General features: G+C 36.2%; 1 protein-coding gene across 2 annotated transcripts; it reads right to left on the bottom strand.

Moving 5' to 3' along the window:
• Positions 1-10,236: 10,236 nt before the first annotated feature.
• shha (sonic hedgehog signaling molecule a) lies at positions 10,237-19,763 on the bottom strand. Of its 2 annotated transcripts, none has more exons than XM_028804152.2 (3): positions 19,063-19,763; positions 14,070-14,331; positions 10,237-10,975 (listed from the first exon to the last, which is right to left on the bottom strand). In XM_028804152.2, exons 1-3 carry the CDS (start codon positions 19,369-19,371, stop codon positions 10,284-10,286), a joined length of 1,263 nt encoding a protein of 420 aa, XP_028659985.2. In that variant the 5' UTR covers positions 19,372-19,763; the 3' UTR covers positions 10,237-10,283. The 2 variants fall into 2 exon arrangements, with proteins under 2 accessions (XP_028659985.2, XP_051785082.1); XM_051929122.1 differs by lacking the exon at positions 19,063-19,763 and adding an exon at positions 14,476-14,651.
• Between the last annotated feature and the right edge of the window lie 364 nt (positions 19,764-20,127).

Here is a 20,127-nt window from a genome sequence, read left to right as displayed (position 1 = left end):
TCACTAATTTTGCAAGCTTGAGCTTAGAGCCTCAAGCACATGCACTACACCTGGGGGCATAATTGCAGCATAAATCTTGATTTTTAACCAAAACAATGAAAATATGCAATGAATGCATGGGTTGCTATTCTTTACTCTACAATGCTAGGGTGAACAAGAAGTGCCTAGTAGGATACTATCTGCTCCCCAAACTTGCGCTCATCACTTCTCTCATTTTTTTCTACTTTAAATACTATCATATCCATGACTTGGCAAGGGAGGGGTTTAAAACCCTTGGTTTCTGTTGGAGTATTTGTGCAGCCCTTTCAGTGGTAGCTGTCTTGTAATGGAGAGCCACATATTTGGATCCCAGCAGAAGTGCAGCTCTTGAAGTGCTCTAAGCCTTTGCTATGGTATTCTGAAGTGTAGCCCTTTACTTTTATTTATTGTTAGTTTGCAGCCATTTGTTGGTGGCAGCATCAGTACAAGAAGACAGACAGCTGAGGGACTGCTACCTCTGCAGCTTCACCACTACTTCTCTAACTGTTTCTATGATTTGTGTAGTATTCTATGGCTGGCAGCACTACCTCAAGTACATGACAAGGTCTTTGTGACCTGTAGCGGCTGGTTTTGACAATTGTTTGCATATATGATGAATAGCCCAACTCAGTTAGTACATGACTGTATTCACCTTTTATAATCCTCGTGTTATAAATAAATTATTTTGTGTTTAATAGTTGTAAATAATTGAGATGTTTTGCAGAGATTTGTGTACTTGTACATTTTTTCTGTTGATCACTGTCAAAAAATCCAAATTAAATCCACTGTGATTTAATTTTGTATAATAAAATGTAAAAAGAGGTGAATATTTTTATGAGCACTCTGTATAGTACATTACTGTTAATCATGTATTTTAAAGGTATAGAAATTATATGATGAATTGGTAAAGACTATTTTTTATTCTATAAATTCTACATTATCAAAATTGTATTTATATTAGATATAAATGATTTTTTGTTGGTAAATGGTGCATGTGCAAAACATAAATATGAAACAAACCTGACAGTTAATCTCAGTGGCTTAAGTCTTAAATTCTTTGTTCTTGAATAGAATTCAGACAGGCTACAAGCACAGAAGCTTAGCGCTCCTTAAAAAAATAGCTATGCTTCTCCCAGTGAATGTTTGAACAATGGAGAGCACTGCTTCTCAGTCCACTCTTTCATGGAAACATAAACAGCAACCAAGTCTATGAAGAAAACTTGGAGGAAAAGTTCCCAGGAAATGAATATCTAATTAAATACATACTTAGATTGAAAAGGCAGCCTCAAAGAAAAAGAAAATTATTTACTTACAAAGATGAAATTTTGAATATAAAACTGTAGGGTGATACAGGAATTTAAAAATTAATCCCATTAGTATTTCACAATAATATTTCTGCATTTCTGAATATTGTTAAAGTGTATGCTATGCAAAATTATGTTGGGATTTTAAAAATAAGCATTTTGTAAACTTGATTAGACACTGAAAAAGGACATTGCTATCTATTTTTGTGCTGTATGAATTGATTAATGTCTCAGAAAGGCTTTTATCATCCTATGTCAACAGTTACCTAATGTATTTCAGTCAGTCCTCCAACTCTCTTGCTTTTATTTAATAGTTTGCAAGTAATTAAACTGTTTTTGGGAACCGGCAAACCACCAATAAGCATAAAATGAAGACAAGCTAAAAATATTTAAATACCTTTTTTAAATTTACAAAATAATGCTAATTTAAGAAATCCAGCCATTTACAGTAACATTAGTTGCCTCATAATTTATAAGTTAGTCTTAACTTCAGTGGCACTGACCTAGTTGAGCTTTAATTTCCACATTACTGTTGTACAAAGTCCCAGCATATAACAATTGAGCAAACCACCAACTGGCAAATCGACCTGGATGACAGTGTTTAAAAATGTGGTATAAACCAAATTATGATATGTGGTTTATGAGATTTTTGCAATTATCAAGAATGAGGATAATTTATTAGAAAACATTTGCTGTGAACAATTCATGCCGCTGATGATATCATACTGAAATGAACTCTTAGATGAATGCCACTAATTTCCTTTATTGCTAGTTTGAATACGATCAGATTGAGTCTATATTGTCTCAATTGACCAGCTAGGAAAAGCTTAGGTTGCTGTTGGAAGAAGTGTTGGTGAGGCCAGCAGGGATTGCTTATTTTGTGGTCTATATGTGTATCCCAAAGCCCCAGTGCAGTGATGGGGACACTGTGCTGTAAAAAATCAGCGCCTTTAGATGAGGTGTAAAACCAAGGTTCTGACTCTGGTCCCTGGGCATCTTTTGAAAAGGATAGGTTGTTTTCCAACGTCCTGGCTAAACTGCCCATCACACCCTAGTCATTCTTCCCCACCATTCATCCCCCATCCCATATAAGCTATTTCTCTTACCCCTTCACCATTTAATAACAATGTGAAATGAGCATACTGTTGCCAAAATGGCTCCCATCACAGTATCTGGGTGTATGCTACAGGTTGGTGGTGGTTCAAGTGGTTCCCCAATGTCTATATAAAGTGCTTTGAGTAGGTTAGAAAAGCACTACATAAATGTAATCAATTAATTAAATTAAAGCCTCTGAACTTGCAATGCTAATAACTGAATCACAGTGCCACCTACATTAAATGCTATCATTTTTGAGAGTTTAAGTATGCATAACCAAAGTGAGCTTTATCATTGCAGTTTTCTAATATAATTTATTTTGAGCACAACTTTCTATATAAACAATATTTTTTCGAATGTAAATACAATTCAAACAAAATTCTTTTGTTGAAAAACAACATGTCAGAGTGTTTTACTGTAAAGCTGGATTCAATATGTTGTACTGCTATTGATATGTGGTTTGGACTTTTCATCATGCCAGAAAGACATGTACACCAGAAAAAATAAGAGAGTTGTATTCCCCTTTGTTATACTGAACTGCTGTCCCCTTAGGCAGCAGCAGAAAGAGAAGATGATTTCTGCTTCACAGCACTTGAGCCACATTTTGACTCTCTACTGGTGTCCATGTTCTCATCCTCTGTATCTACAGGCTGGATTTGATGATTTCATTTTCAGTTCCTTCTCATTTGTAGAGTTGCTGCCAGAGAGATGTAGTTGCATATTGTTATGTCAGCATCCAGTATGCAGCTCTGCTTGATTTTGTGCATTTTTCCTGCTTTACAATGTCTCCAGCTAGGAGAGAAAGAAAATAAATGAAAGGAGACTTTAGACAACAGAACAAATTATAGCATCTCTGGGGTAAGATTTTGGATTCTACTGACATTTTGTAGGCTTACAGAAAAGAACATTTATTTATGGTATCCTCTTTTCAGTGAAGCATGGAACCATAAACACACATAAGCACAATTAAAATGTTGCTGCACTAAAATTGATAATTATTTGTAGATAATGAAATTTTAAATTAATATTTCAGCATCATATTGTAAAAAAGGAGCATAATTCAAAAACTAATTGAATTGTTGCATTGTTCTTGCAGGTTGTGATTGACACAGATATACTGGGCCTTCTTCTGGGATGGAAGATGTTATTTTTGCCAGCCAGGTGGCCGCCATTATGTGTAGACAGCCAGGATGAATGGGCATCCTGGCCAGGATGAGTGCTGCTCCCTACCTCAGCTGGGACGCAGGGATAATGGACACATGTAGGGAGACTGCCTCTCAAGAGCAGATATCGATCCAATTTGCTAGGGGGCAGGACTCTCCACGTATGCTGAAGTCTCTAGTTGTGTCTGGAATTTGGGGCTCAGCTATACCCCCTAGTGGCTACAAAGTAAATCCTAGAAAACTTTACTAAAATATTTTTACACAACTTTATTAAAATTCTGTCTGCAAACATAAGTGGTAAGAGTACCATCCATGAGACCTTCCATTTCAGCTAGAGGTGTCATCACAGAATGCTATTCTCTGATATTCATTATTAAATTAGGACAAAGTTAAGACAAACACTCAATGCAGATTTATATGTGTTTGCTTTTTCAGTGAAGTTTACTGACTATATTTAAATCTCAGCCTCTTTGAGCAGTTAACATACCAGATCTAGAAAAAACACTATATATAAAATTGTCTTTATTTCTATACACTGACAGCTTACTTCACTAGGTAACCCTGCTCTTCGCATGTAATTGAGTGCTCATTTAAAGACAGACATCTTATGTGCAAAAAATGATGTTTAAAAGAAGAAGGCAGGTAACAACAGATCTTGTGTGATTAATTCAGGGTGACACTGGGTAAGAGTAACTTTTAATTTTCATGGCACCCAATGACCAATTATAATCCAATCCGGTCAGTGAAAACAAGAAAATGTGGTTACATGGATCTAGAGAAAATAAGCACTAGACATTGCAGGACTGCACAAACATTGACTGGCCTGTAGAGCCCAGTGTTTGGTCATTCAGACTGATGTAAGGAACCGGGCATGGCACTTGCATCCAATTTGTCAAGGGCAACCATGAAAACTGGCAGTGGTAATTTGTTTTTTGGCACACATAGGGTCCCTAAATATACATTCAGCAATGTTGGAACACCATGACATATCTGCACATCATTTCCTGATCAGTTATGTCCCGCCATGATAGTAGAATCCTCTTCTGTGAAGAGGCTTTGTCAAAAGGATTAAATTAACTGACATTAGTTTGGAAATAAATTCAGCAGCCTTTCCTGTTACTACTACCATATCCCAATCAACTCTCTGTAAATGTGTTGGAAGTAGGCTATTTGGACTAGAGATCTGCTAACAACTAATCTACAACATCTACAGGACATTGTGGAAGCCAAGTAAGATTCCCTGTGCTAAATGTTTGACTCCTCATTGGGTCCATGTTATAATGAATTTAGACTTATAATTTATAAACTTATAACTTCTAATCATGAATTACTATTAGGTTGTTGTTTCTAACAAATTGGCAAGAAAGTAGACATTACAGTGTGAAAGTTTGCTAGTGTAATTTCATATATGAACGTAATTAAGTACTAAATTAAATAAATGCATTTGAGGGTGACACACTAACTTGTATTTAATGTCTGTACTGTAGTATAACATTAGCATTACTCTGAATTTTATTTATTACAAATCGTTTGCCAATAAATGCCATGGGGTTCTTCAGAATGCTACCACCTCACTCAAAGCCTCTTTCTCTTATTTTCCTTCTTCACTTCTACTCATCTGTGGCAGATCAGTAATTTTTAAGTAAATCTTGCAGCCTTCTTGCAGTTCTTAGCCATCGTATACAATGTGTGATACTATGAGCTATTTTGGCTTTCTTTTATGCTACTTGTTATACAGATTCCAATAAGGCATTTCCATGCTATTAAATTTTCTAACTCTTCATGCAGCACGTTCACATTTCAAAGTAATAAAATCTATACTGAAGACTAAAAAGATAGTTTATTCTCTTTCATGAATATGAAAAATGTCATAGAATTAACAGAAGCTTAATGGTGTTTTTCAAAAACAGTACATTCTCAGAGTCTCTCCTTTTACAGGTCATAAGCATCATACCTGAACTAACCAGTTTTGATTTACAAATTCCACTATATATTTTTTACTTTTGCAATTGGCAAATAAATTTATGGGCAACATGGAGGTTGAAGAGGGTATCATTACAGTTTTGCTGTTCCTGTATTCCAGAATTTGCTTATCCTCCAGGTGTTTATTCCAAAGATTTGTACTTTCCTCTCAAACCCCAAAAATATATACAGGCAGATGTACTGTAAATGAGTCCAGCGTGAATTGTGTCCTGGCATGATTTCTGTGTGTCATTGTAAGGACTCACTCCAATGGCGCTTTCCTCTGACCAGGAGTAACTTACTGTACAAAACGAGAATAAGTTTATTCAGTTACTGATGGCTGCACCAAGCAGAGTACAGAACAACTGACTTTTACCATTTGGAAAAATAGGACATGGAAATGCTGCAAGTGTTTTCAGTAATCCAAATGGTTTATCTCAGCAGCACATAGTGTTTAAGGTTAAGTATTCAAACACCCTTCTTTTTTTGCAGACTTACTTTACCAGTTAATTAGTTGTAGTTTAGAAAAGTAATGATTTCAGTTAAAGGAATTCTAGTAAATATGAAAATTAATTTATAGTTCAAATTAGTTACAATGTCTATAATTTAATAAATGTACAGATGTCTGAGAAAAAGTCTCATAATAAAATATGGGATATGATTAATTACTGAATATACTCCAGAGTTTATGTTCTTTATGTTTTTCAATTAGAATTCTTCAAGCCCAAGATTGTATGTCTAGTCTCCACTGTTGTACAGTATTTTCAAGACTATAACATGCTATTTTAGTGTGCAACCCCTAGAGGTCTCAGTTAAACTGCAGAATTTCAACAGAGCTGATGTATGTTTTATTATAGATATTCATAATCTGCCAATTAAGTATTATGTTACACTTACCATATAGAAAGTGAAATTTTAGCACACAAAAAGCATGGGCTCTCAAATAAATACTAGCAATAGCAGGGGGCAGCTGAAATAACTCCTGATTACAACTTCAATATCATAACTTTAGACTCAATGCTTTAACTCTAAAATTAATTTATAATTTAGACTGTGATTTTTATAAAGTCAAATATATAGTTACCCTTTTAATGACATTTATTATCATTGAGTTTCCGTTTTTCGTTCTAAATTTGCCTGGATATTAATCATTATTTGAAAGTTTATTTAATCTGAAATAATGTGAGTTTGCCGCCACTTTCATTTTTACCACTAATTACGTTTGATGGATTTATAATGTTCTAAGACATTTTATATTTTAACTTCTGTTCTTCTATGTTACTGGGACATGATCAGAAGTCATTAATGATCCATAAGTACCCAACAGTGTTGCTTAAAATTATAGTGCACTATCAAAAATTACATAATGAAAATAGTAGCACACTATAAACAAGATAAAAACAGGGAATAGATTTAGGCCCATTGATCGTGAATTTTAAAAATGCAACATTGCTTAATCAAACATAGGGTTGACTGTCTTAAGTGAGATTCAGGAAGAATCTACCGTTCAGAAGGATTTTAATTATATGAACTGTCTTATTTTGTGTGCATAAATATTTACAACTTAAACTGACAGTTCATTCAACACATATTGATAGGAAAATAATGGCCCTGTGGCCTTGTAAAGGATGGCTCTGAAAAGGGATGGAAAAGTTGTGTGCAGTAATTCGAGGTGGTTGATGTTAAAATTTTAAATATGTTTAAAGATTAAATGCCAAATCTTTAACAACTTTGCAGAAATCTAAATGTAATGTTTAATGGGTAATTTCAAAATCTGTAAATATCATGAATCCTGATTTTCTGTGGAGCACAGCTCTTAGTTGTTACAAAGTAGAATGAATCAAGCTAATTATCTGTGTGTTTTGTAAACCTCAATAAGATGTATACCAACATGTACCAGAGGAAGGAGTTATTTTGTGTTACTCAAGATGGCAAATGTGAACACAGAACAACTGACTAATGATTGACCACTTTCAATGAACAATTATGACAGTCTGAGGAATCAAGATGCCATATTTTTTGCTTTACTTGAAACAATGCTGTCTGTTGTACCATAGCCGACTGGCTGACAGAGTTTTTTTTTTTTCATTTTATTTTCCATGCAGTAATGTGCATTTGGCAACTGTGACCATAAAGTCAACTCCCGTACAATAATGCCTGCTACAATGTATGTGATAACACGGCTCATTAAACTTAACTATATGTATCAAAAATGAACACTACACTCACTGTCTGTGCTGCAATTTTCAACTATATATTTCAGAATTCAGAAGGAAATTGTTTTGATTCACTTTTAGAAACAGGGATGAAACATCAATATATAGTAAGAGCTATCGGTGTCTCAATAATAAAACTACCTTGTTATCCATACCAGTTCCATGACAATGTGAATTTAGTGTTATGGTAAAAACTGTCAAATTTCTTTCATTTACACTGCTATCTGTAGCCAATAGATGTACAAGAATAATAATAATAAGTCTCTGTAGTAGTGAATTTTAAGGAGAGATGTGGATTGGGAATGAAGTCTTTGGAGCTTGATGAGGACATCTTCTACATACTGGACTGTATGCATTTAAGCATCACAGCTTCCCCCACAGTTTTGCAATTGATTTCTGTAAAACAACATGATGATTGTTTTGATGTGCTTATAAAAATAGGCAAATAAAAAAAGAAGAAAAACAACAGTTACATGCTGAGTTAGAAGACACAAAGTCATTTCAATTGAGATTTTGCTTCCGTATTTGACAGGACAGCTTATGACTTTGCCTGCGGGATTTACACCGTATCAGCAATGCTACAAGTCTGATAATAGTCACGATCAAAAAAGGAAGTTTTGAACATTTTAATTTCTTACAAAAATAATAATGATAATAAAAACACATTTACCTTTTATTGTCTTTTTATTTATGACCTCTCTGTAAACTCCCTTTTGGAGATGTTTTCTAAACCAATGCCCCACACTGATAACATTACTTCCCTTGTGTTGTTTTAAAACAATAGCTTGACAAATTCAGTTTCATCTCTTTTTCAGGCCATGAGGATTCTTGTTAATGGCCCTCATAATAATACAGATTAGGTATAATCATTACTCAAAAGTTAATTGTCTTGACAAATTTCAGTTTACTGAAATTCATTTTCATTATTGATTTTTCAATTAACATGCAATGATTGAGATGCCTTCTGACACTTTCTAGTATGTAGCAGCTAACATAAATAGCTTTCTTTTCCATGTAAATAACTTTGACATTACGGTTGTTAGAGTAGGCAAAAAGTTCAGTCTTTCCTTGTACTTTTTTGCCATAGTTGTAATATTTCTTAATTTGAGATTTCACTTTACCCAGAACTAGCAGACACATAAGTGCATACGAGCCTCTTATATTCCGTATTACTTAGCTTAAGGGGGAAAAATGAATGGTGGCCATAAAACTGACCTATATTTAGTGATCTGGGAATATATTAACATACCCAGTAAAACAGTAACGTCAAAACAGTAAATGATTGCACACTGGAAAGTTCATAATCAGCTTATTCAGCTAATGCAGTAGATGAAGTGATACGTAATAAAACATGATAATAAAGTACTTTCCAAATTTTCACCATGACAATGTTAGTTCGTTTGTTATCAGAACTTAATAAAATCAATTTCACTTATTCCTAATAAAAGCAAATTGTAATTTAATTTACTGGCCCTGAAAGTTCAACTGTTTATAAAATAGGACTGGATATATTTTTTCCCAATATTAAAAACCATGTGTTGAATGACAAAAATATGACAGATATAGCATGAATATTTCCTTTATCTTAGGTTTGTAATAAAACATAAATAAATTCTAAATAACTCTTTAAACACTGTCTCAATAAGAAAACTGAAGGGCATGGACACTTAAAAGTCTTATATACTAATCAAATTCTGACTCTTGTGTCTTTTATTTCTATAAAACTAATTAACTATTACAAAATATGCAAAAAATACATTTTAGTAAATTTACACCAGTTATGTTTTTAAAATTTCTTAAATGAAACATCTTGGTTGCCCGTACTACTAGAGACTATAAGTGGAAATTGTCAACATGTGCAGTTAAACAGTTTCTGAAAGAAAATTAAAAAATATATATATATATATAATCTTGTCTCTGTGATTCTTCCCCGTTTATACAACACGCTGCAATTCCCAAATAATATATAAAAATAAAATTAAAAAAAAAACATAATCATGAACACAAAACCGTACAAGATGGCCAAGACTTTATATTTTGCAACTATTTAAATTAAAATAATATATTCTCATATCTTACACTATTTCAAATAACGAAATGTAATTCAGTAACGATCTGTCAAAAATCTAATTTACAATTCTGTGTATAAAAATATAATTTATGGACCCCCCCCCCCCAGCAGTGAAGTATGCACCCTCAGCAAGTTAACAGTCATTTTAAGCACAAACGTTGCTGGTTTTTTCTTTTCTTTTTGTTTTCTTAAACTGAAGAAAAAATGTGCACTGGACTCAGCATTTGAGTTCAGTTACAGTAGTGACAGTTCAAGAGAAAATAAATTACTGAAATAGTAGGTTTAAGGCTCTTGAGGGTCCATTTATTCTTTGAGGAGAAAAAGTGTATATGTCAATGAAATAAATATTCCAGAACTTCTTTGTGGGGTCTCTGTCTCTTTAGTCCTACTTTCATGTTTGTCCTAAATAAAAAAGAACAAAGTCTTTTAATATTCTTTAAATTTGTTAACACCTTCAACTAGAGTTCATTGCCATTCCAAGTGGATGAATGGAGTCATTGACCAAGAGCCATGTTCCTATGTGATACAGAGCATTGGAATACCAATGAATGCCATCTTCTTGGCCAGTACTGTTGGTTATTGAATTGTCTTTTGGGAACAATAAAGATGTTAGTCCATATACAAATCGGACAGGTCCAAATGCCCAATGTGCCAGTCTGTGTTCTTCTATCACAGCATAGCAGGATGCTAGTATATGATCAACTATGATGGTACCATGGGTAGTGATTGGTGCAAAGGCATCTTTATGCTCTTCCAAGTAAATCCTTTTAACTGTAACCAGTCGGAGTGGATCATTTGCACCTTCAGCTACATAGACCTGTTGCCCAGGTTTTACTTTACTTGCAAATGTTGCCTTCATTAATGAGCCGCCAGTAGTGTTATCAGACACAAACAGAAGATGGGCAGCTGTGAGAGTGATCTTTTTGCCAATCTCCTCTGTTTCAATGACATAATAAATTCTCCTGGCATGGCTGTCTTTGTCTGCAAACATAATGAAATCTGTAAAAACGAGGTCTCCTTGGTCATTCACTGCCAATAGTTTGTCTCCAGGGATCAGGTTTTTCACTAATTTTGGTTCTCCATTACTCAGTATCACAGAAGATGAACCAGGAAAGCAACCACCTGATTTAGCAGCCACAGAGTTTTCTGTAAGACAGAAACATGAAAAAGCACAAGTCAGTTTAAGGCATAATGTACACTGTTTTAGTACATAACTGGTAACATTTCAAAGACCATTACTGATTAAATGGCAGCATACACTAAATGTATTATAAAAGGTCATTACAGTAGGTAAACAGCCTGACTTCTGCGATAAAATTAAGAAAGTGAAGATATCCAGGAAGATTAGCAAAGCAGTGTCAAGCAAACAGGCTATCATATTGACAGTGCAAGGGTTAAGAGGGGGCCAGAAAGATAATGTAACCCAGGCTGAAGCCGATTTGTAGAATTAGGTTATTCTCAATTGCAGGTTGTTTCATCTCTCTCTCTCTCTCTCTCTCTGTCTTCGTTAAAGCCCAAAAGATATCCCGTTGCTAATCAATTTGTAAGACTACCGCATTACAAAGACACTTAACGCGTTATCAGGAAATCGCTTTCTGTTTGCAAGCAAGAGGTCGGGGGTTATTGATTTGTTAAAGACTTTCGTGGCCATCATATGACAAAAATCTCAAGTGGACACTATTTGTCATGTGAAGGAACGTCCTGAGAAAACAACTGTTCTCCTCTTCAATCTCAAGTCAGCATTTTAGTAATACTGGAATTTCCAGCTCCCTCCGCCATAATGTGAGATAAAAACCCGCACAAATCTAAAAGAAAGAGGTGTGAAAAGGGAAAGCCTAGAGATGTGCAAGCTCGGTTCTTCTAATTAAAAACCGATAAAGAGCAGACATTGTCATTCAAATTCGCTTAATAGATGAACCCACTCTTGGAGGAAAGGACACTGACACTTTTCCCAGCTCCTTTCCCGTATTTGCTCAGGTGCAGGAGCCCTAATGTGCCAATTCACGCACATACTCTCAAGGAAAAAAAAAAGCCGCTGCGACCACTATTTGCACAGCAGAGCCACTCAAGATGTGTATTTGAATTTTAAATGAAGCCAATGTCTCTAAATGCTCGCAGCAGCCCATCAATGTCCTTTTACGACCACTGCCTAACTGACAATAAATTCAAGCCTTGGGAGAACTCTTCTTTACATTCCAGTCTCCGGGATCATACTTTTAGCAAACAGAGATGGGGAGAAAGGAATCTTCCTGCTCAGTATTTACGCGTTTAATCTTCTCATAAGATGCTTTGGCATGAAATGAGGTGGCAACAATTGAAAACCAGCTTTAGTCGACATTGCGCTGCTGAAATCAGCCTGGGTACAGTCACACGACCCTGCATGACATAGACCAAATATGATCTAAAAAGCTCAAGGTGTGCGGTGAATTTTAAACAGTAGCTTTGCCACTTGCTGTTTTAATACAATATGTGTGTGATGGGATTATTACATTCATCTGGTGTTACATAGTTGACCAAAACGCAAACAATAAGATAATTTAGAAAACCTCTATACCCCTTCTCGTTCAAATGTATATACCATTATAGTGTCAGAGGCAATGGTCTTATCCTTCACAATTCTAAGATTAAATCCCTTTTACAAGACTGCTTCTATTAAGGAAATCCGTCACATTCTTTCAGGGATACAAAACATAATTCCCAATGTTATCCGGTGCAGAATTTTCAAATCTACTAAACTTCATATTAAACACGAAGAATTGCGGGTCTGACACCGGTGGGAAAATTATTCATGAACGGTCGACGGCTTTAAGTCAGCCTTTTCATAAGATACAGGCAGAAAAATGGTTATTTTCTATTTGCCTAAAATATAAAACAGCAAAGACAGTATTCAGTTTTGTTTATGGCTTTCAATATAAGGAGATTACAGCTTTTTAATTTCAATATCAAGTTAAATTTGATTTACTAGTCAAATGTATTAAAGTTTTTTCTCTTGCAACAGAATTTACACAACGCCTACATGCTGAACATGCACACAAATAAGCAGCCTTAATATTGAAAAGTAATTCGAATTAATAAAACAACTCTGGTATACCTGAGAAACCGTTTCTTACCAGTTTAGAATGTAAAATATTTTTGCATGTACATATTTACAAATTTAAATGACCAGTTTTCACTTCATATTCGAAACTATTGCTATTCATTCTCAAAACGCAGAGTGGCGTTACACGAACATAATATAATCTTTCACGTTTATAGGATTAGGTGTATTTCAACATTTCTGTGCACGTGATTATTAAAGATCTGACAAAACACTTTCACCACTCTAGATTTAGGGAAAAAAGTCTATAATCTTTTGAGTAGTTTTTGATTCAAAAGTTAGTTTAGCTTCAGTTATTTCGTTAAAAGTACACATTTACAAAAAAGAAATTGACTTTTCAAATTGCAAACAAACAAATACATAAAAGAAAGTTATTTGTCGGGAAAGGCTTTACCAGGATATAGCAGTACAATTTCCAAACGAATCCCATCATCAACTATACATTTATCGCCACACTTTATTAATTCATTCACTACAACAATCTTCTTTTTGGATAATGTCATGAGTCATAAAAACATAAACTTAACCGCAAAAGATTAAGACCGGAGCAAATGATTTCATTATTGACTACCGTAATTACAGATGAGGGATAATGGTTAACCAAATGCCTTTAACATATCAGACCTCTCACACCTAAGTGCACGTTTATATTACTCATGAGCCACAAATGAGATTTTCTTTTCCTTTAAACGAAACCAATAACTTTCGCCTTTTCAGTTAAACTCAAGTTTCCCTCACAGATATCCCAGTAAATGCACCGTTTGGGATGGGTTAACCTAAACAAAACGGTGGCCACAGTAAAATGGCTACAAAAACCTGTCCTGCTTAGCAGATATGGTTACAACAAATAATGATCCTTATTCAATAACAGATTTTCTTGTGCTGCAAAACATATGATTTTAATAATTTTAGATTTCCAAATGTATGTGTTTTTAATAAGACTGTCATTTAATAATTTAGTATACAGAAATTTATATAAGTTTCTTTGGGATGTCACATTTATTTGAAATTATTCACAGATTACACTCCTATTTAAAAAAATAAATTCAAGCAAATGGTTATTTTTTCAGCTATGGTGAGATTGCATTAATTTCCTTTTTATTTACCTCATTTTGCCCCCTTCAGTAATATAAATCTTTTTACCTGCTTTTACTGAACAATGTATGTGGGCTTTTGACTCATAATAAACCCAGTCAAAGCCAGCCTCCACTGCCAGCCTGGCAAGCATGCCATATTTGCTGCGGTCTCTGTCTGAGGTAGTGATATCAACGGCTCTCCCTTCATAATGCAGAGATTCTTCAGAGTGGTGACCATCTTCATCCCAGCCTTCAGTTACTCTCAGCTTCACGCCAGGCCACTGATTCATTACTGAGATTGCCAAAGAGTTCAATTTGTCCTTACATCTCTATAAAAATAAATAAATAAATAAGGAAAAAAGTTTTATTAAGAAGCCATAAAATGAAAGAACTTCCTTTGGTATACAGCTATAAAAGCATGAACCCTAGACAAATATGTATCCAACGTTGCTGAATTTGTTTGTGTGACTTACACTGCGATAACTGATATCTTGACTTTGAGACATGTTTAAACTCAGGTGGTATTGAAAACAAGCTTATCTTATTTTTGATTGATAAACTATTCTTTAGTTTTCAAGTCAGTGTAGGGCAACCACTGCAACTAGAAGGAATACAATATAGATATAATACAGTTCAATCCAGTCAGAACATTGAAGGTACTAGAGCAATGACTTCTATAATTCCACTAATTTGTTTTTCTTTAATCAGCACTACATGACTTTTAAACTAACATGATACTGAAAATTGAACCAAGTCATATTTAACAACATGTGCTAGAATGAAAAGAGTTACAATAAAGCAAATTCGACTTGGGTTTTATATTAAAATGACCAGAAAATGATACACATAGTTATTTTTAGGTGCACTGTTATACCTTTGCTATTACATAACTAATATTTACATTAACCATCCACTTATGTCATGAGAGTTGGACAAACTTTAAAGTTTCTTCCAGGTGTGTGTTGAATTGACTAATGTGCATTTAAACGTTTAAATGAACTTCAAAATGCCAAACAGTATGCCCACAACATGAAAATAATGTATGCATGCCTAAGAAGTGTTCATATATTACAAAATTACTTACATTCATTGTTACTTACACTTATTTATACAGAGATGAATAATGTGTTTAATATCTGTCAATCAAATTAAACTGTACTCACTACTTTGCTATTCAGTGTATAATCTACTAATAAAGCTAAATCCCAAAAATGACAGGAGTACAGAAAAGTACAAGAACACCAAAGAAACATCAATACAAAGACTAGACCGCAAGAAACTGAGTTACCATTGTAATGTTTATTATTATTATTATTATTATTATTAATAAAATGTTTTATTTTTCTATCAGTCTCCTTAGCAACCTGAAGCAAATGAGGGACATCTCCAGGACACAGAGAAGGAAAGCTTTGGCAAAGCACCCAAACAGGACTCTATAAAACACTTTTCTATACTTCCCACTTTACCCTTTGAATATGTGTGCTATATTTGGGAACAAATTGCCAAACCTTGGTAATAATGCACACATTTCGTTAAGGGAAACAGACACCTGGCTTGGAAATCTCGATATAGCTATGTCTATATATTGTATAATCGTCAAACCCAATATAATGGAACTTGAAATATGGCACTTGGTAACCTCTCTTGAGACCTTCCACCGGGATGCTTAGCCTTCTCCAAGACAACTCTGTCCAACACTTTACCAATATGTCAAATAAAACATCACAAAGACGCTTTTCATCGGTCCCAGAATGGGACAGAAACTTTCATTATTCCTGTAGTGTTACTTTTAGGAACGTGATTTGACTGCCTATGAAGTGCTGTGAAACTATGATGAAACATGAATGTATTTTAGTTTCTTCTACCAATACTTATTTTGCTTTTTTTTTAAATAAGAAGCAAAGAACCTTTACATTCCTCATTTAAAAACACTTGTCGTACATCCTGTGATATAGTATGGTTGTACGTGTGATTTTTAACGAAACGTGCCGGTGTCTTGCAAGCCCCGCATTTTGCTCCGCGGATGGCGTGTTCTGCGGCGCCTGCCGAAATGTAGCCGGTTCTATAACTCAGTCCCCCTTTCATTCCGAACACCGATTAGGAAACATAAAGATCAAAATGCCCAAGATTGCGCTGAGTGCTCGTAACTCGCTGTCAGGAAAAGGCCTGCCAAGCCTCTCCGCGCGCACTCTGAACAGGATTGCCAGAGTCAAAAGCCGTGAAGCCCAAACTATTTATTAATTCATTGGGTCGTGTGCCGCAAATCAAGCCCAATTCTGCTCAGTCACCGTGAAGCCCAGCAGGACCCTCTGCTTAGCGCTTTGTGCTTTATACAAAGTTGTTCAACAAGCCCCTCGCTGCCAGTCCTTAATCTCTTCACAAATGAATTGCTTAAAGGAAACACTTAACAAGTACCTGTCAGAGTAAACAACCTGGTGGGCTCTGCAAACTTAGGCAGGATTTTTTTTCTTGGTTAATAAATTGTGACTGGCTATTTGTCTTGGTTGCATTTTAGTTTCAGAGAAATCCCACATGCACGTTAATAACACGGCGCTTCTTTGAGGTGATCCCCGCCGGTTGCACGGAAGCCTACATCTTTGTACTTAAAAGTCGCTCGAGTTTACTCCGTGCTGATATCAATGATTATATGCCGCCCGAGGTAAACTCGTTTATTGCCATAATAACTTTACCTGGTATATGATTTACATTTAAGCTAAGGATAAAAACCACACCAGAACTCGGTTTTATCTTCAGCGTAAATGCCCCGCAGGGTACCCTATTCGTCTAAACAGACGGCTTTTGATCCGTTAACCGTTTCGGCAGATAAACCCACATTCAGCATTTTAAAATGAACGTTGGTTTGCAAAGAATGTGCAAGAAGAAACGCTTTATTACGCCGGTGAGACGTGCAACTAACAATTGGGCTGTCAACTTGCATTTCTGTAAACTGGCATGAACAGGTATAGCCAATACATGAAAGCAGCATCTTCGCGGCGAGCATGAAGTGCTCTGAAACAATCATTTAAAAAATGAAGAGATATCAAAGCGGGAGCGAATCCCCGATTGTAACTGCCTCTCTTTGAGGACCTTATAAAGCCTCCGGAGTCATTCAGATTAAACCCATAGAAACGTTTCACAAGAGACTCCTTCTAATCGGAAAGTCGGTGATGGACTATTAAGAAAGATGTCAGCTGTCAAAAAAATCCATGCCTGTTCAGCTTGCCACCAATGCTCCGTCGGACTAATATGAGTTGCTTTTGTTTAATACAGTTGAGAGAAATTGACAGAAGGTCATAAGTTCAAATGCTGCCAGCTAATGCAGCGAGAGTGGCAAGTGGAGTAGAAGAGGCAGTCTATTCCCAAGGAATTGCCTCTGTCTTGAGCGCTAGCATCTCTTAAAAGCACAGCCGGGACAAATACGTCTCAACAGCAAAATTCAATTCTGCCAGCACCCTAACAAAGCAGAGAAAAATGCAATATTAAAACAGAAAATAAACATCCCACGGTATTGTTTCATTTTACGAAAAAAGGTACAGCACCCTCTTAGATAAAGCAGAATGCATCTCTGAATGATGCTCTTCTGTTACCATTGGTTGTATAAAAAAAGATACAAACTGAAATCCTAGCTGTTCCGATCGATAAAAGAGGAGTAAGTGGAGCTGAAAATGCAAGATGTGTCTGACTTGGTGCGGATCACTGTCTTGCAGCTTCAGTAACGATGACCGAGGGCTATGTGGGACTGAGCTGACTCTTCACTGATGGAACTGGGGGGGTGGGGGCTGTCACCGTCTCTCACAAGGTTATGATTTGAATCGGATATTATGAACGTGCGTGTGGGAACGTGTGCCTCTGTGTGCAAGAGTGGATGTCGATTTTCGCTGCACACACGAAGGAAACTGAATTTCCCATTGTGGTGAAGGTAGTGAATATTTAATCGTGCCTCCGCGTGCCACGCGCTGCACACTCCTGAGGGTCCTGTAATATTTAAAGAGGTTTATTCCATAGAGCACCACCGCCCCGTGTCTTTAAATCGCCCCACACACTTGCCGCTGCATGAAAGGAAGGAATTCACTGCAGAAACCAATTCAAAGGCTAATAATAGCTAGATCGCTCAACGCATCTGCAGTGATCATTTTTCTGACCCAAATTAAATATGAACTAGTCTATGCAAACGGGTCATGCAGATAAAGTCTATTCAAGCTCATAGGTCATCATTACTCTCGCCTCCCCTGTCTCCGTCTCCTTGACAAGCAGGAAGAAACAGCCGGCTCCAATAGGTTAATAACTGATGCTGAATAATGTCAGAACGGTATTCTTATTCATCTAACAAACACGTCGCACTCACAAAGTATGAAGTTGCATATTTAAAATATCACGAGGTTAATCTTTGAGTTCCGCTTACAGTGTCACAAAATAGATTTCAAGAAAATAGCATTATTTTCATGCTCTAATGCACACCTCTGCGAATGAATGCTTTGCGGTATGTGCGGTGTAATTGCTCAAATCCTAAAGGCGCATTTAAAAGAAAGGTCGAGAAAGCGACTTTCCATGACTGTATTATAGTTACATGTATAGATCCCGTCTGTCATTCACATGATTTCCCTGTCTCGCTGTTATTCGGTACCGTTAATTCACACATGTATATACATACATACATGCATACACACGTATGAACGTGCGTGTGCGCGCGCCCGTACAGACACTATAAATATGTTCGGCACTATACCTTATGGAGCAGAATTCATAGTACTCCATATGAATGTCCAGTCGTTCAACAGAGTGGTCCCGTCCTCTGAGGTGTCTACTTTCATTACTAAAGATGCAACCCAAAGGCCTATTTTAACAATACCCAGAATACCAGTAAAATTAAATTTATAATTGCTCGCGACTTGCTACTACCCATAAATGACTTTCACAGATTGACATAAGCATACCACAAATCAATGAAGGCTTTAAACTTCATAAGCTTGTTGCACGCATAATTTTTTGCGGGTAAAGAAAAAAATAGCCACAGATGCGTCTGTTATTTCTTTCTTTCATTTTTTTCTTTTTTACTCTACCTGTGTCATTAGTCTGTCAGCAGCTGTGTTTTCTTCATCCTTAAAAATAATGTCGGGATTGTAATTGGGAGTCAGTTCCTTAAATCTCTCTGAATTCCTAGTAGTCTTCCCTTCATATCTGCCACTGGCCCCTAGGGTCTTCTCTGCCACATTGGGAATGAACTGCTTGTAAGCTAAAGGAGTCAGCTTTTTCGGATGTCTTCTTCTCCCGTAGCCCCTTCCTGGTCCACAAGCCATCCCGAAGGAGACCAAGGAAGCACATATGAAGCCGGCTAACACGATTCTCGTCAGAAGCAACATTCCGTCCATTGAATCTAATTACTTGAAGCCTCTTCTGTGTCTATCTCTCTCTCTCTCTCTCTCTCTCTCTCTCTCTCTCTCTCTCTCTCTCTCTCTCACTCACTCACTCACTCTCGCTGCTCTTCTCTCGCTCGCTTTGCAGTGTCCTTGTCTCGTCTCCTTCTGTTACTATCCACCGATACCTATAGAGGCAGGTGCAGAAATGACAGGCTTCAGGTTGCTGATAACGGAACACATCAGAGTTGGGTCTTTTAAGCGGAAAAATAAAAAAGGCGGAATTTAATGGTAGCCAGGCTGCAGACGCTTGTGAAGAGAGTCTGCCTTTAGTGCTATGTATTATAGCTGTGATCTACGGCAGGGAAGGAAGCTGATTGGCTCTGCCAGACAACAAACCCTTCTGATGTTATCCCGCAAGAGGAAAAAAAAAATCTTTAAAGATTTTTCTTTTCACCTGAAGGGCTGGAGTTAACGAAAGGGACTGCCCCTTTTTGGGAAACATCAATTACAAAGCGCCCTTCTAGCCAGACCGCGCCCCCCCCACCAACACTCACACTTCACCCGCTTGTCTGGGCGTAATATAATAAAATTCTCAGGCACCGTGAAATCATTTAATATAAAGATTGTGTTACGTGACATAGGGACATGCCAGCATCGTTGACCATAAAACAAGTATACTCTAAGTTCTGTACTGTTAAGAGCCTTTGTTTCGGATTATTATTCTGTAACTAATGTGTATATTTGACTTCAGCAAAAGTTATAAAGCTT

Source organism: Erpetoichthys calabaricus, chromosome 6 (assembly GCF_900747795.2).
Source record: "Erpetoichthys calabaricus chromosome 6, fErpCal1.3, whole genome shotgun sequence".
Lineage (NCBI taxonomy): Eukaryota > Metazoa > Chordata > Cladistia > Polypteriformes > Polypteridae > Erpetoichthys > Erpetoichthys calabaricus.
The sequence above is the reverse complement of the archived record's forward strand: the minus strand, read 5'-3'. Positions and strand labels throughout refer to the sequence as shown.

Coding starts and splice junctions, on each gene's coding strand:
- shha (XM_028804152.2), bottom strand. CDS start 19,371: ATGGACGGAATGTTGCTTCTGACGAGAATCGTGTTAGCCGGCTTCATA. Junction 14,332..19,062: donor CTGACAGACTAATGACACAG/GTAGAGTAAAAA, acceptor TTATTTTTATAG/AGATGTAAGGACAAATTGAA. Junction 10,976..14,069: donor ACATTGTTCAGTAAAAGCAG/GTAAAAAGATTT, acceptor TCTGTCTTACAG/AAAACTCTGTGGCTGCTAAA.